The following is a 14359-nucleotide window of genomic DNA, read 5'->3' on the forward strand; positions in this document are numbered from 1 at the left end:
TAGCACCCCACAAAGGTAGTCTTTGATGTCTGCCAGAAGTAGCTAAAGTTCAGATGAAAATATTTTGCAAACAAAAATGCATTTATTTATTTAAATGACTTTAAAAAATAAATAATTACAATTCAATTTTAACACCATAAGCATTTATTCAAATACACAAAAACTGCAGGATTTCATTTTTGATATGCGTTGCAACCAAACAAATTGTAATATCAATTGTTTCTTACTTATATAACAGAACATTGTGTGCTATGGATGGTTTTTGGGTATTTTTCCCCTTAATTTAAAAGCTAATGTTATTTGCTTCCGTAACCGCACTGTCAGTGGTGCTAAGGTTAGATGGTTCACTAATTAATAGTCTATGCAGTGTTGCCACTGAGTCATTTAATTCAAGGGGACGTTTGTAACAGCTGATGTTTTGTTCTTGTTTTTCTCATTATCAAATAAGTGTTCTATTATAAAAAATATAGTTTGTCATTGTGGCTTGCTTCAACAGACAATTTAAATGTTTTGCTATTAACAAACAGGACAGCGGGACTTTGAACCACTCTTTAAGTAAAGAGGAACCCCCTTCAAAGTAAGACACTCAAATACCACTTAAGATTATAGAGATTAATAAAAAGTGTGACTATGCCATAGTAAAAATAGGGTTTAGATTAACAAAAAAGTATTAACAAATGTATAAATAAATACCATTTTGAGGGTTAGGGTCAGGTGCGGGGTACATTTCTCCTGACCCACACATCTCTAACCAGTAGCTCCTAATCTTATTTTCTGTTGATTTACTGCGCATTCTCATTACATAGCAGCTTAGAAACCAGTGTAATATGCATCAGAATTTAATATCAATAGCTTCTATGACATATGAACCTCAATTTCTGCTTGATGATAACCCCTAAACTGCCCAGAGCACACTGAGCATGTGCAGTGTCACTGACATTCCTAACAAAATCCAAGATGGGAAGCTCCTCTAAAATCGTGTAAACATTAAATAAACCCAATAGGCTGGTTTTGCTTCCAACATGGATTAATTATATCTTATTTGGGATCAATTACAAGCTACTATTTAATACAAGCTAGTACAAGCTACTATTTTATTATTACAGAGAAAAAGGAAATAATTCTAAAAAGTTGCGTTATGGTATTATAATGGAGTTTATGGGAGACTGCCTTTCCGTAAGCTTTCTGTATAATGGGTTTCTGGATAACGGATATCATACCTGTATATAAAATACAGCCATTTCTAATCATATTTATCTTTAGGGTTTAGCAATGGCCTGCTATAGGTTGAAAATAAGATTTTTAATGTTGACTATAACAATGGGCAGGAGTACTAAAAGTTCACTGGAAAGTATCTGAAAATGTAGATGGACAATAAAACAAAAATGTTAAGTAATGCCTCATGAATTTCATCTACTGTTCTTTCTTTTTTGTTGTTGCACATTATTAATTTTAATTATTGAGAGACAACATTGTAGACATTAATATGTACCTATTAACCATTTCCCTGTAATATTCTTAGTCAACATATACAGTTGTAATTTTTATGTCATGTGATATAGAAAATGACACAGATATAAAAGCACTTAACAAAAAAAGATGCCTGGCTCATTTTTTATGGAATATATTGTTGGGAATCAAATTACAAAATGTATCTGGATCCATGGTGATCAACCCTTTACAATACATTTTTGTGAGCATTACTAGTACTAAATAGGAAGCATGATCATACATGATATGACCCCAGTTATATAATTAAAACCACACTCTGGCAGATAACGCAAAAACATAATACGCTAAGGGGCAGATTTATCAAGGGTCGAAGTGAATTCGAGGGAATTTTCGAAATAAAAAAATTCAAAGTAATTTTTTGGATACTTCGACCGTAGAATAGGATACTACGACTTCGAATTTACTTTGAATTTGATTCAAAAGTAAAATAGTTTGAATATTAGAATATTACTGTCACTTCAATAGTTCGCCAAATTTAACCTGCCGAAGTGCTTTGTTAGCCTATGGGGACCAATGCATTTTTCTAAGTTTTTTGTAGTCGAAGTAAAATCCTTCGATCGATCGCTGAAATCGTTCAGATCGTTCCATTAAATCGTTCTTGCTTTACTTTGACCGCACAACGGTCAAATTCGGTAAAAGAACTTTGAATTCGATATTCGAATTCGAAGTATTTCAATTCGATGGTCGAATTTTGAAGTATTTTTTTTTTGAAGGATTTAGCAATAAGTTGTTAAAACAAAGGTTATTGGTTTATAAGAGCTAATATTAGGCAACCTTAAGTTAAATAGGGTATTGAGTTAATGATTAAATAAGATGAACATAAATAAGTCCAGAACTGTTGGGCCAAGGGACAATGCCACCATATGTATAATAACTGCATCTGCTATAATGGCATTTTTCATTATGTCTCATCGTTAATAAAGTCTCTGCTGTATGAATATTAATTTATCAGAGAAAGAGATTTAGATACGTTCAAGATTTACAAGGTTTTGTTGGAAATTGTGATAAAACACAGTATATATTACTGTAAGCTATTTCTTGCATAATACACAAACATATAAATGGTTGCAGACTGCAGCATCAGGAGGCACCAATTAGCCCTTTCCTTACTCCCTGCCATAGAATAGGCAGTTAGGACAGTGCCTCATTGGAACCTGCGTCCTTTGCCACTCCCTAACTTGTGCATTTCATATAGAATTATAATCCATTATTTTTAGATCTAAAAAATACAAATCTTGAGAAGGAACAAAATACAGAAGTTATTAAATCACCTCCTTTCTAACTGATTTAACAATTTGATGTCCATACATACAGTAAAGTGGAGTGAAGTGGATGCTTCAGTTTTAACAGTCCTAGTTTTACCATTGGCACTTACCGACACCTGGCCATTGATTATCACTTCTTCTGAGAATCGCACTTTAACTGGGTTGGACTTCAGTCTGGCTTTTTTTGCAGCACTAATAAATGCGGATTTGGGAGACTTTAGGGGGAAAAAACATATTAAAACATGTAAAAAAATAACATTTATTTATGCATTTTATTCCATTTTCAGTACAATATATTTGCATTCTTTTGGATACATAAAATTGTGACCATGGTGAAAGTTTATAGAAAATGTTGTAAGGTGCAAGTTGCTCCAGATGCAATAACCTAGTAGTAGGCCAGCCAAATGTTTTATTTTAAAAAGAAGATCAGTAAATTCTACCTGATGATTGCTTTTTTTTGTTTCTATAAATAACACTGGCTTTGCATGTTTTTACCAATTCATTTTTAAATATTGATAGATGAACAACATATCAGCAGCATCCCTGTCCTGAGAAATTCTTCATTTTTATCAAGAAACTAATTGTAGGCAAAATCCCAGTGCAGAGAATTTATACAGTATATGGACAAATTAAGGCATGATCAAGAGGCAAATTTACGTAGTTCGAGTGAATGAATAGAAGAAAAAATACTTCGAATTTCAAACGTTTTTTTTGGCTACTTCGACCATCGAATTGGCTACTTCGTCCTTCGACTTCGAATCGAACCTTCGACTGCGACTTTGAATTAGAAGTCGAAGGATTTAACTTCGACAGTCGAATATCGACCCTAATTAAATGTGCCCCTAAGGGGCCGATTCACAAAGGGTCGAATATCGAGGGTTAATTAACCCTCGATATTCGACTGGGAATTAAAATCCTTTGACTTCGAATATCGAAGACGAAGGATTTTAGCGCAAATCCTGCGATCGAACGATCGAAGGATTATTCCTTCGATCAAACGATAAAATCCTTCGAATCGAACGATTCGAAGGATTTTAATCCAACGATCGAAGGAATATCCTTCGCTCAAAAAAACTTAGGAAAGACTATGGGGACCTTCCCCATAGGCTAACATTGAGTTCGGTAGCTTTTAGATGGCGAACTAGGAGGTCGAAGTTTTTTCTTAAAGAGACAGTACTTCGACTATCGAATGGTCGAATGGTCGAACGATTTTTACTTCGAACCCTTCAATTCGAAGTCGTAGTCGTAGTCGAAGGTCGTAGTAGCCCATTCGATGGTCGAAGTAGCCCAAAAAAACACTTCGAAATTTGAAGTTTTTATACTTCGAATCCTTCACTCGAAGTTAGTGAATTGGCCCCTAAGTGTTACTGGAATAGTTCATGACATCTTTAATTAGGGGCAGATATATCAAGGATCAAATTTGAATGCATGGGAGTTTTTTAAAACTCCCATAAACTCGAAATTTGACCAATCATAATTTATATTAAAAAAAATCAAATTCAAAACTCGAGTGAATAGGATCGACCCGAAAACTCAAAACAAATTCAATTCGAGTTTTTAATTCCTGCAATTCGGCAGGTTTCAAGTGGCAAATTTGAGTTCTTAAAGGGCCAGTGTATGATAAATCTCAAAAATCGAATTAGAATCAAATGGTAATAATTTCCTATTCAAATTTGACAGTTTGGGCCATAAAAAACTCAAAAATTCAAATTCAAAATTTGAAATTAGAAATTCGAATTTTCACTTTGACCCTTGAAAAATCTGCCAGTGTTTTTTCTGTTGCTTCAAATTCATATTTTTAGTGGAAACACCATTATTACAAGAAATTGCTGATCCACTAGCTGGCGTGTCAAGTTATCTTTAGCAGCAAAATATTGTGGTATAGGAAAAGAGACAGAATAGTTAGAATTTCATAGGCTTATTGATAACAAAAATAACTACACTAATGGTCCATGTCATTAGATACCTAAATAGCATCATCTGTTGCATACTGCAATATTAAGGTATGGTACTGGTAAAATTCATACAATTGCACTGCAACAAATAAATGTACTCTTTATATTACTTAATTATTGTATATTACATTGATTTAAAAAAAAAAAATACATACATATATATATATATATATATATATATATATATATATATATATATATATATATTTCATATAAATTTACTTTTGCTAAAGTAACATAAGACATTGGTTGTCTATCTTTGCAGACACCTGCATTTACACAATTTTCCATTTTGTTATCATGGTACTTACTGGGTATGGTTGCATGACTGTAAGTAGGATCGATTCTTTGCAGCTTCTGTAAATAAAAAAAACATAAAAGAGCATAATACACTAAAAGGGAACATGTGTTTCATATGCAGCGTGAAGATTTGCAGTCCCCCTAAGACATTGCAGTAACCTATGATTTTGCCTTAGATATATGAATAAATAACTTAATTATATATATATAATTATATATGAATAAATAAATTAAAATGATTTATTAACACACCACCATCCTTAAGAATATAGCTTACGTCAGCTAGCGAATGATCTTCCGACTGATCTTCAATCAGCAAGTACATGGACAGCTGTGCTGAATAAATGTTTTCCATAATCTCTTTAAATCATATTTTAATTAAACTTTTAAAGCACTTAATTCTGCCTGTATGCAGAGATACATAGAGCAGAGATGCATGCAGCAAGTTGTTATTATGAACCAGAGATTTGCCTTGATGGGACTGCTAAGGGGTAATTTACTGAGACCTTGGATCCAAGTACAAGAGAACTAAAGGAGTACCTTCCCCTTAGTACTTCACACTAAATAAAAAATCTGGTATATTTTGGAGAGGGCAGCGCAGGTGGACACAAGGCAGCCATGGCTGTACTGCGACAACCCTGTATTCATGGGGCAATTGCAGGTCTCTGCGCTCTGTTTTTTTCTCCTATGTGCAAATTTGCATAGAACATGGTGAATTGTGGCCTCTTTTTGCACATCCTGCTGTGTTTCAGCTAAATGATCCCTATAATATTAAACACCTATATTATACAAATCAGAAATATGTCTAGTGAAGCTATAGGATATGCGCTTATATTCTGCATTCTGTTTCTTATTTGGAAAATTTGATGGCACTTTTTTGGGGGGATAAATTGTCAGGAGCGCCCGACGGCACTCCTGTCTCCGGCGGTGCCGCGTCCAAGACGGCGGCACTCATGCACCACGTGGGCCGACGCCCGCATCACGACGCTGGCATGATGACATCATTTGCCCAGCGTGAAACTCTAAATAAAAGGACGCCGGTTTGATGCCCGGTTGTAGGTTTTGTTTTGAACATTCCTGGGTGGTAATAATTCCTGCTATATTGATTCCTGGACTTTTGACCCTGCCTGAACCTCGACCTTGATTTTATTCTGCCTGCCTTTTGGATTTTGATTTCGACTGATCCTATTTAGACTTCAACCCCTAAAGCTTCCTCCTTGGTCCTGACTACTCCCGCTGGGAGCCGATAGGCCCCCTGACATGTCACATGTACTAATAAAAATAAGGTAGAGCAGAACTAATGTATGTGGGAGTGCTTGCAGGTGGAAGGCAATATTAGGATATTATCTGTAATGCTTCCCCTGGGACTTTTATTGTACAGCAGCATGCCTTAAGTTTTTTTTAAAAATAAAAGTATAAGGTACAGTTTAATTATAAACTATTACAGAATTTTTCTTGAAAAAGCAAAATGGCATTGTTGGATTTTAGCTTTCTGGATAACGGGTTTACAGACTATAGATCACATATGTGTGGATAATACTTCCTCAAATTTTAATGTACAAATGATTTCTTGAGAGTATAGCATACCTATCCCTCCCTTAAAATGCAATATATTTTGAGCCATGTTTAATAAATCTAAACCCTAGGAATTAATAAGAAAGAATCAGGTTTATCCTAAAAAATCATTTGTGCTGCATCCCTAGTGATAGGCCAGCGCTACTGAAACCCAGGCATCAGAAATTATAAGAGCAGGAATAGTAATAGTATAAGAGCAGTAATAGTAATATTAATGCAGAAATTCTTATTACAAGTAGTTTAATATATGACTATGAAAAAAAAAATATATATATATGCACTTTTACCTGTTGGAACATTTCTGCTCTCTTTAATAAAGTAGTACATGTATGGGACCTGTTATCCAGAATGCTCGGGACCTGGGCCTTTCTGGATAACGGATCTTTCCGTAATTTGGATCTTCGTACCTTACGTCTTCTAGAAAATCATGTAAACATTAAATAAACCCAAATGGACTGTTTCTGTTTCCAATAAGGATTCATTATATATTAGTTTGGATCAAGTACAAGGTGCTGTTTTATTATTACAGAGTAAAATAAAATCATTTTTAAAAATCTGGATTATTTGGATAAAATTGGGTCTACGGGAGACAGCCTTTCTGTAATTTGGTGCTTTCTGGATAACGGGTTTCTGGATAACTGATCCCATACCTTTAATAACTTTTAATGAATAGTATCAACTCTTCTGAATGTTTAAATGGTGGCTTTCCAGATTATTATTTAGAAAAAAAATAAGCTGTGACCTCATAAATACATCTTTTATTTTGACATGGGTGACAGATATTGAAAGCCTTATGCTGACATTATCAGTGAGCTTTACTGACGTATTGTTTGTCTTTTGAACCATATCATGAGTAAGAAACATTGAGCAATTAACCTAAAAATATGTTCACAGAAAATGCCTTTAGTCTTGCAGCTACTAAGCTAAGTAAATCTTCTTTCACGCTTCTCATAATGCTGAACACATGATAAGGAATTATAAAACACAGCCTTATGAGCAGGGGTTTGTAACTTTAGTTTGGAATAAAAGACAAAACAAAATTGTTGTTACTGCTCTGTTTCATGTGCCTACAAATGTGCTGAGCTAAAAATATCTTGAAGGCACGTGAGACCAATCTGAAGATGCAAATTTCTGCATATTACCAATTCAAAGCACGTTTATTGTAATTTTCTGAATGCACACACTGTACTGCAATTTTAATAACCCCTGCTCTTTCAATCTGTAAGTACTGAGAAACTATAAATAAAGATAAAAAAATAGCAATCACTATTTAATTTAATGATCTTCAATCAACACTGATTTAAATACTTTCTAACTCTACTTACACATGCTCTGCACATACATTATAGCAGTTAGGTGGCATTATAAGATATAAGATACAATTCTGGTATGGCAGATTGAATGCAGATTTGAGAGAGCGTATTTAAAATATGCACTGTAATGTGTCAGGCAATAATACTTTGCATGCCGTAGTAGAAAATTAGGGGCTGATTTATTATCATATTTATGGAATTATTTATGAAATCTTCTGCCATAAATGACTGAGCATTAAGGGGAGCAAATTTACACCCCAAAGAGCATTTGTAGCAGGGTATTTGAATGCAGCCTGTGGCATGCACCTTTGGACGGGTGGTAGCTAGCAGCACTCATTACTACGGATAGTTCTGCAAAACATTAATTTATATAAAACAGTCAGGGGGTTATTTATCAAAGTCCAAATTTATTTCAATATTTTCTGCTACAAACTCAGACCAAATCCGCTCAGGTTTTTTACGCTTATTTATTATTACATTCTGATTTTACAAATTGGATTTTCAAGATTTTTTTCATCCAATTTTCACAAATTTCTTGATTTTTTCAGAATTTTCACCAGAAAACTTTCGGGGTATTGCACGAAAACCCAGCGCACATCAAAAAATCATTGGGACTGGGGCGTGGTTTACGCGTGCATGTGAATACACGCATTCCTCTGCAGCTCCGTAGCCGGTGTCGCCTATAAGCCAGTATTAAGCAGTCCCGAGACGGCAAAAGTCAGCGATCCTTTCGGAGACAAGCGGTAAGATGTCGAGGATGAGAAACAAGCAAAAACCGGTACAACTTACCGACTTTTATGGGTCGCAGCCGAAAGTTTCGCTACGGGACGGGATCCAAGATGGCGCCCACTCTTCCTCTGCGGCCTCGTCACCAGCGCGTCTGGTAGTAGAAGCGGAGCAACTGCCAGATAAGTATGCTGAAGGTGCCCAAAGCTTAACGCAAGCTGATTTAAGATGCATGCTGGCGAAGCTTAGAGAGGATATTTGTGCTGATACTAAGCACGCTGTGCAGGACCTCAGAAGTGAGCTGCAGGCCATGGGTGAGCGCACGGACCGCTTGGAGTCAAAAATGGCAGAATTTGTAACAGCGCATAACGACATGGCTGACACAGTCAATGCGCAAGATGCTGAAATAGAAAAATTGCAGAACAAAATTGCAGATCTGGAAGACCGTTCGCGGCGGAACAATGTGCGGCTCAGGGGCATTCCTGAAGAGGTATTACAGCCCCAATTATGCCAATACGCCCAGGGCCTTATAAAGGCAGCACTACCAGACACAACTGCAGACAACTTGATCATAGACAGGATCCATAGGATTCCTAAAGCAAAGAATGCGCCGAGTGCAGCGCCCAGGGACACTATCCTCCGTATCCACTTTTTCCACGTCAAAGAGCATCTAATGCGCTATGCTAGACAGCATGGAGAACTGCCGCAGCCGTACGATAAGGTACAAATTTATGCTGATTTGTCTGCAGCCACCCTGGCAAGGCGGCGTGACTTAGCGGTGATTACCCAAAGCTTACGCCAGAAGGAAATTCCATATAAGTGGGGATATCCGACTAAGCTTATAGTTCAGTGGCAGAATACGACTAAAATCATTGCTAACCTAGCGGAAGGCAAAGCTGCGCTCAAATACTGGAATATCCCCATGGAACCACAGCACAAGATGCCACCAACTCAAAGCCGTTTGCATGTGGAGGAGGAGTGGCACACGGCCAAGGCTTGAGAGTCTTTGTTATCGCTTAACAACCTTTCCTGGGTCCCAAACCCACTGTGTTAAATTTGACACCGGCATAGAGCTGTCTAGGATCTCATGACATCTGATCCAGGCACACCCCGTTTCTATTTTCTCCCACTGCTGAACTTTCTGCCACTAGGCATGGTAGCTAGGGGAGTACAGCCTTTGGTTTTGGCTATATTGTATATATGTTTTGATTGCTCTACTGCTTGTTCTCTTTTTCTCCCTCCCTCTTCCCTTCCTTCTTTCCCACCTGTCCTGGAGACTGCTATATGGTTTGTGACTGCTATGTCTATTGCCTTGGGTTCCGCTGTCTGTACGCTGCCTAGCAAAATTCATCGACACCATGGTACTTAAGTGTATCAGTATTAATGCACGGGGTCTAAATACCCCCCGAAAGAGGTTATTGCTGCTCGCTGAATGTAAGAGACAGAGTGCAGATTTGATTTGGGTCCAAGAAACTCACTTTAGGACGAAAGATCAATGTAAGCTGGAGAATAAATACTATACTATGTTGGCGGCGGCAACCTCTACGTCAAAAAATAGAGGAGTTGCCATTATCGTACGAAAATCATTGCTCATAACTAGCGTAAAACATATGGCGGACCCCAAAGGCAGATGTCTTATAGTAGTTTGTAATATTAATCAACAATTGTACACCCTGGTTAATTTATACGTGCCTAACACCCAACAGAATGTCTTTCTGAAACAAGCTCTAGAGCAGGTACAAACCCACCAACAAGGCTTAGTTTTAATTGGAGGCGACTTCAATAATATCCTTGATCCTCAGCTGGATAGATCGCCCCGATTCGGAGCACAAGCTACTGCATATGGCAAGCGAGTAGTCAAGAATTCCCTGCAATTTGCCAAACTATTAGAGCAACATAACTTGTACGACATTTGGCGGGTGCTGAACCCGACATTAAAGGACTTTACGTATTATTCGGCCCAACATCAAACCCATACTAGGATAGATCTTTTCCTGGCTTATCCGCAAACGTTATCCTTAGCTTCCAACTGTACGATCAAACCCACAACTTGGACTGATCACTCCCTAGTGGAGTTTTCACTCCAAGAAAAATACCAGTTCAGTGCTTGGCCGCCATGGAGACTTAATAATACTCTGCTAGCAGACGTGGATATTCGCAAACAACTTGAAACTAATATTGTAGACTTTTTCTCTAGGAATGATAATGCAGACGTTAAAGATTTAACTTTATGGTGCGCCCATAAGGCCACCTTAAGAGGCACGTTGATTAGTGTTGCAGCATACAAACTTAAAATAGCCAGACAGAAACAGGAAAAATTGCTACTTAAAATAAACAGTTTAGAGAGACGACGACTTATAGCCCCTTCGCCTGATTTACTGCAGACTTTGAACAAGCTTAAGGAGGAGGTTAACCTCCTTATTTTGGGTAGATGTCAAGCTCGACTTTTGAAGCTCAAAAGCGAGACTTACATTATGGGGAATAGAGCCTCTGCTTTACTTAAGAAACGATTACTCCAACAGACCCTGCAGCGTAGAATTGGGAAAATTTGTACTTCTTCCGGTGCCTCAAAAATTAATCCTAAAGACATAGCGGACACGTTTGCCAAATTCTACGGTTCCCTTTATAATTTGAAAGACGACTCCTCTATGGTTATACCCTCGAAGCACGATATCACTGCGTTTTTGGACCGGCTAAACCTGCCATCTCTATCAGACACAGAGTTGACCGGTTTGACTGGCCCTATAACCATGGAGGAAGTCCTGGCGGTTATACAAGCCCTCCCCAACAACAAGGCCCCGGGACCGGATGGCTACACTAATCTATACTACAAATCATTTCATGCTACGTTAGCCCCCTACCTCACTAGGGCTTTGAATGAGGCAGCATTGCAAGGGTCGTTTCCCCGGGAAATGCTGAAGGCCTACATCTCGACTATCCCCAAACCCGGCAAAGATGCCACATTGTGCTCAAATTACCGCCCTATCTCTTTGGTAAATGGAGATCTTAAGATTTATGCATCTGTACTAGCGAAGAGACTGCAGAAGGTGCTGCCAGTACTTATAAACAATGATCAGACAGGGTTCATCCAGGGGCGCCATATTCATGATAATACTAGAAGGCTTATCACCCTAATTCAGCAAATGCATTGCAGTAATACTCCGTCACTAGTCTTAGCATTAGACGCCGAAAAGGCATTTGACCGAGTGAACTGGACTTACCTTAGATTAGTTTTGGAGACGTTTGGAATACCGCCTTCAATGATTACTGCTATAATGGCTCTATACTCGGACCCGTCAGCCCAAGTGAATGTGAATGGTTTCTTGTCAGACCCCTTTTTGTTAACTAATGGAACTAGGCAGGGGTGCCCCCTTTCGCCTCTTATATATGTCCTGAGTATAGAGCCACTAGCCCAAGCCGTTAGATGTTCGAGTGATATACAGGGAGTTTCTGTGGGTCCGCATGAGCATAAAATCCTATTGCTTGCTGATGATATTGCCTTAACTGTGACTAATCCCACTTTTGCCTTGCAGAAATTGTTTGAATTGCTTGAACAGTTTGGGTGCATGTCTTATTATAAACTCAATGTTTCGAAGACACAAGCCCTTCCCATATTATTGCCTCCACCGGTTGTCTATAGGCTACAACAGATCTATAATCTGGATTGGCAATCCACAGCTGTGAACTATTTGGGATCAAAAATAACAGCCAATCCTTTCCACTTATACCAGCACAACTATGGAGAAATTCTGAGGGATACAGTCACAACACTCCAAAAATGGAACACTACCTATGTTTCTTGGCTGGGGAGGATTAATGCCATTAAAATGCTGATTGTCCCAAAGCTTTTATACAAATTCAGGACTCTTCCCATTCCATTATTCACATCTTTTTTTCAGCAGCTTCAGAGGATACTGATGCATTTCATATGGAATCAGAAGAAACCTAGATTGGCACAAGACGTTATGTACACCACGAAAAGGAATGCTGGATTGGCTTGTCCTAATATACACAAATACTATAAGGCGACTTTGCTAGATCAACTGGCTGATTGGCACCTCCCGCCAGGCGTCAAAAAATGGGTTGATCTGGAACATTGGGTCTACAAATCTTTATTTGGTTACTCGATCACCGCTCATGTCTGGACCCTAGGCAAACACTGCCGCACTGACATGGATAAATTACCGCAGGCTACACAAGCGACCTTACATGCTTCGTACACCTCCAGAAACAATGTTTACCTATCGAATCCACCAACTGCGCTTATGCCACTATCCATTTTGGAAGAAGTGATATCTGATCTGACATTGTCCCTCTGGAAATCCCGTGGCATACAAAAAATGGGAGACCTGTTTGAGCTGGGCAGCCTGGCCACCTTTCCGTCCCTGCAAACTAAATATGAGTTACCAAATTCGCAGCTTTACACATATCTAAGAGTGCGACATTACCTACATGCGCATAAGTGGAACGGACTGCACCAACCTACTTTATTTGAAACTCGATGTTGGTCTTTATCGGGGAAGCGGAAAGGGACACAGAGACTATATCAAGTGTTACAACAGAAAGAATCTGACACCACACCTCTAGCAATGGAACGCTGGCAGACTGAGCTGCAGATACCACTGTCTACGGAGGTCTGGCGTGGGCTTTTCCGGCGTACGATCAAGTACTCAAGGGCGCTTAACCACCATGAACTCACTGTTAAATTGATGTATAGGTGGTACTTAACCCCTGACAAAATACACAAAGCATTCCCCAACTCTCCCGACACTTGTTGGAGGTGTCGACGGGAAGCAGGGACTTTCATTCATATTTGGTGGGCCTGCCCCATGGCTCTGGAATACTGGCAGAGAGTTAATAGTCTTCTAAGGGACATTACAGGTGACCTAACTATCATCAGCCCAGCACTGGCCTTACTAGGCTATGATACAGTGGTAAGAGCCGCAACGACACAGAAGGATATCACAAGGCTTCTTCTAGTCAGCAAAAGTTTATTGGCAAGACATTGGAAAAAATCTAGTCTCCCGCAGCGTGCACACATCCAAGCTGAACTCAACAGAGTGGATCTGTACGAACGGACCTTTTTCTCCTGAATCTACTTAAGGGAATAATAACTCTCATTGCTTAGTAGTTGTGACATGTCTGTGCAGTCACCAGTACCTTTCCCCCCCCCTCTATTTCTCCTTTCTTCTTTCTTCCTAATAATTGTAAACTGCAAAAATTGTTAAAAAAAAAAAAAAAAATCATTGGGACTTCTCCCATTGACTTATATGCAACCTCGACAGGTCTGAGATGCCGGATTTTCTGATTCGGACTTTTCCATCCTCAGGGTTTAATAAATTCTGAAAAATTTGCGATATTTTAAAAGTCTGATTTTATAAAAAAAAATCACAAATTTTTCGTGATTTTTGCATTCCGAGTTTAGTAAATAACCCCCTTAGGGTTAGTTTTACTTTTGTATAGAATCAGTATGCCATGCTTTATTACGAAGTTGTTTAGCAACACTATCACCTTCAAGTTGCTTTTACTAAGAAAGCAGTCTTATAGCATCAACTGGGGGTCCTAACAAAAAAAAAAATACCTTCAGTCAGTAGATAGACATATGTATCGTAACTAGATGAAGTCAACAAGAAGCACCTTACTGCCATTTCGTTCTCCTCTAATCAGTAGAGACAGCAAGCCTCATTTATGAACTCAAATACAATCCATTATG

General features: G+C 38.3%; 1 protein-coding gene across 3 annotated transcripts in view; it reads right to left on the bottom strand.

The window, feature by feature from the left end:
• frmpd4.S (FERM and PDZ domain containing 4 S homeolog) overlaps positions 1-14359 on the bottom strand; it is a 222464-nt gene that overhangs the window by 31633 nt on the left and 176472 nt on the right. For all 3 annotated transcript variants that reach the window (XM_041584176.1, XM_041584177.1, XM_041584178.1), the window contains 2 exons: positions 5044-5089; positions 2888-2992 (listed from right to left, as the gene is read on the bottom strand). In XM_041584176.1, coding sequence (XP_041440110.1) covers positions 2888-2992; positions 5044-5089 — 151 coding nt within the window. The remainder of the gene's footprint in view (positions 1-2887; positions 2993-5043; positions 5090-14359) is intronic.

This window comes from Xenopus laevis, chromosome 2S (assembly GCF_017654675.1).
Source record: "Xenopus laevis strain J_2021 chromosome 2S, Xenopus_laevis_v10.1, whole genome shotgun sequence".
Classification (NCBI taxonomy): domain Eukaryota; kingdom Metazoa; phylum Chordata; class Amphibia; order Anura; family Pipidae; genus Xenopus; species Xenopus laevis.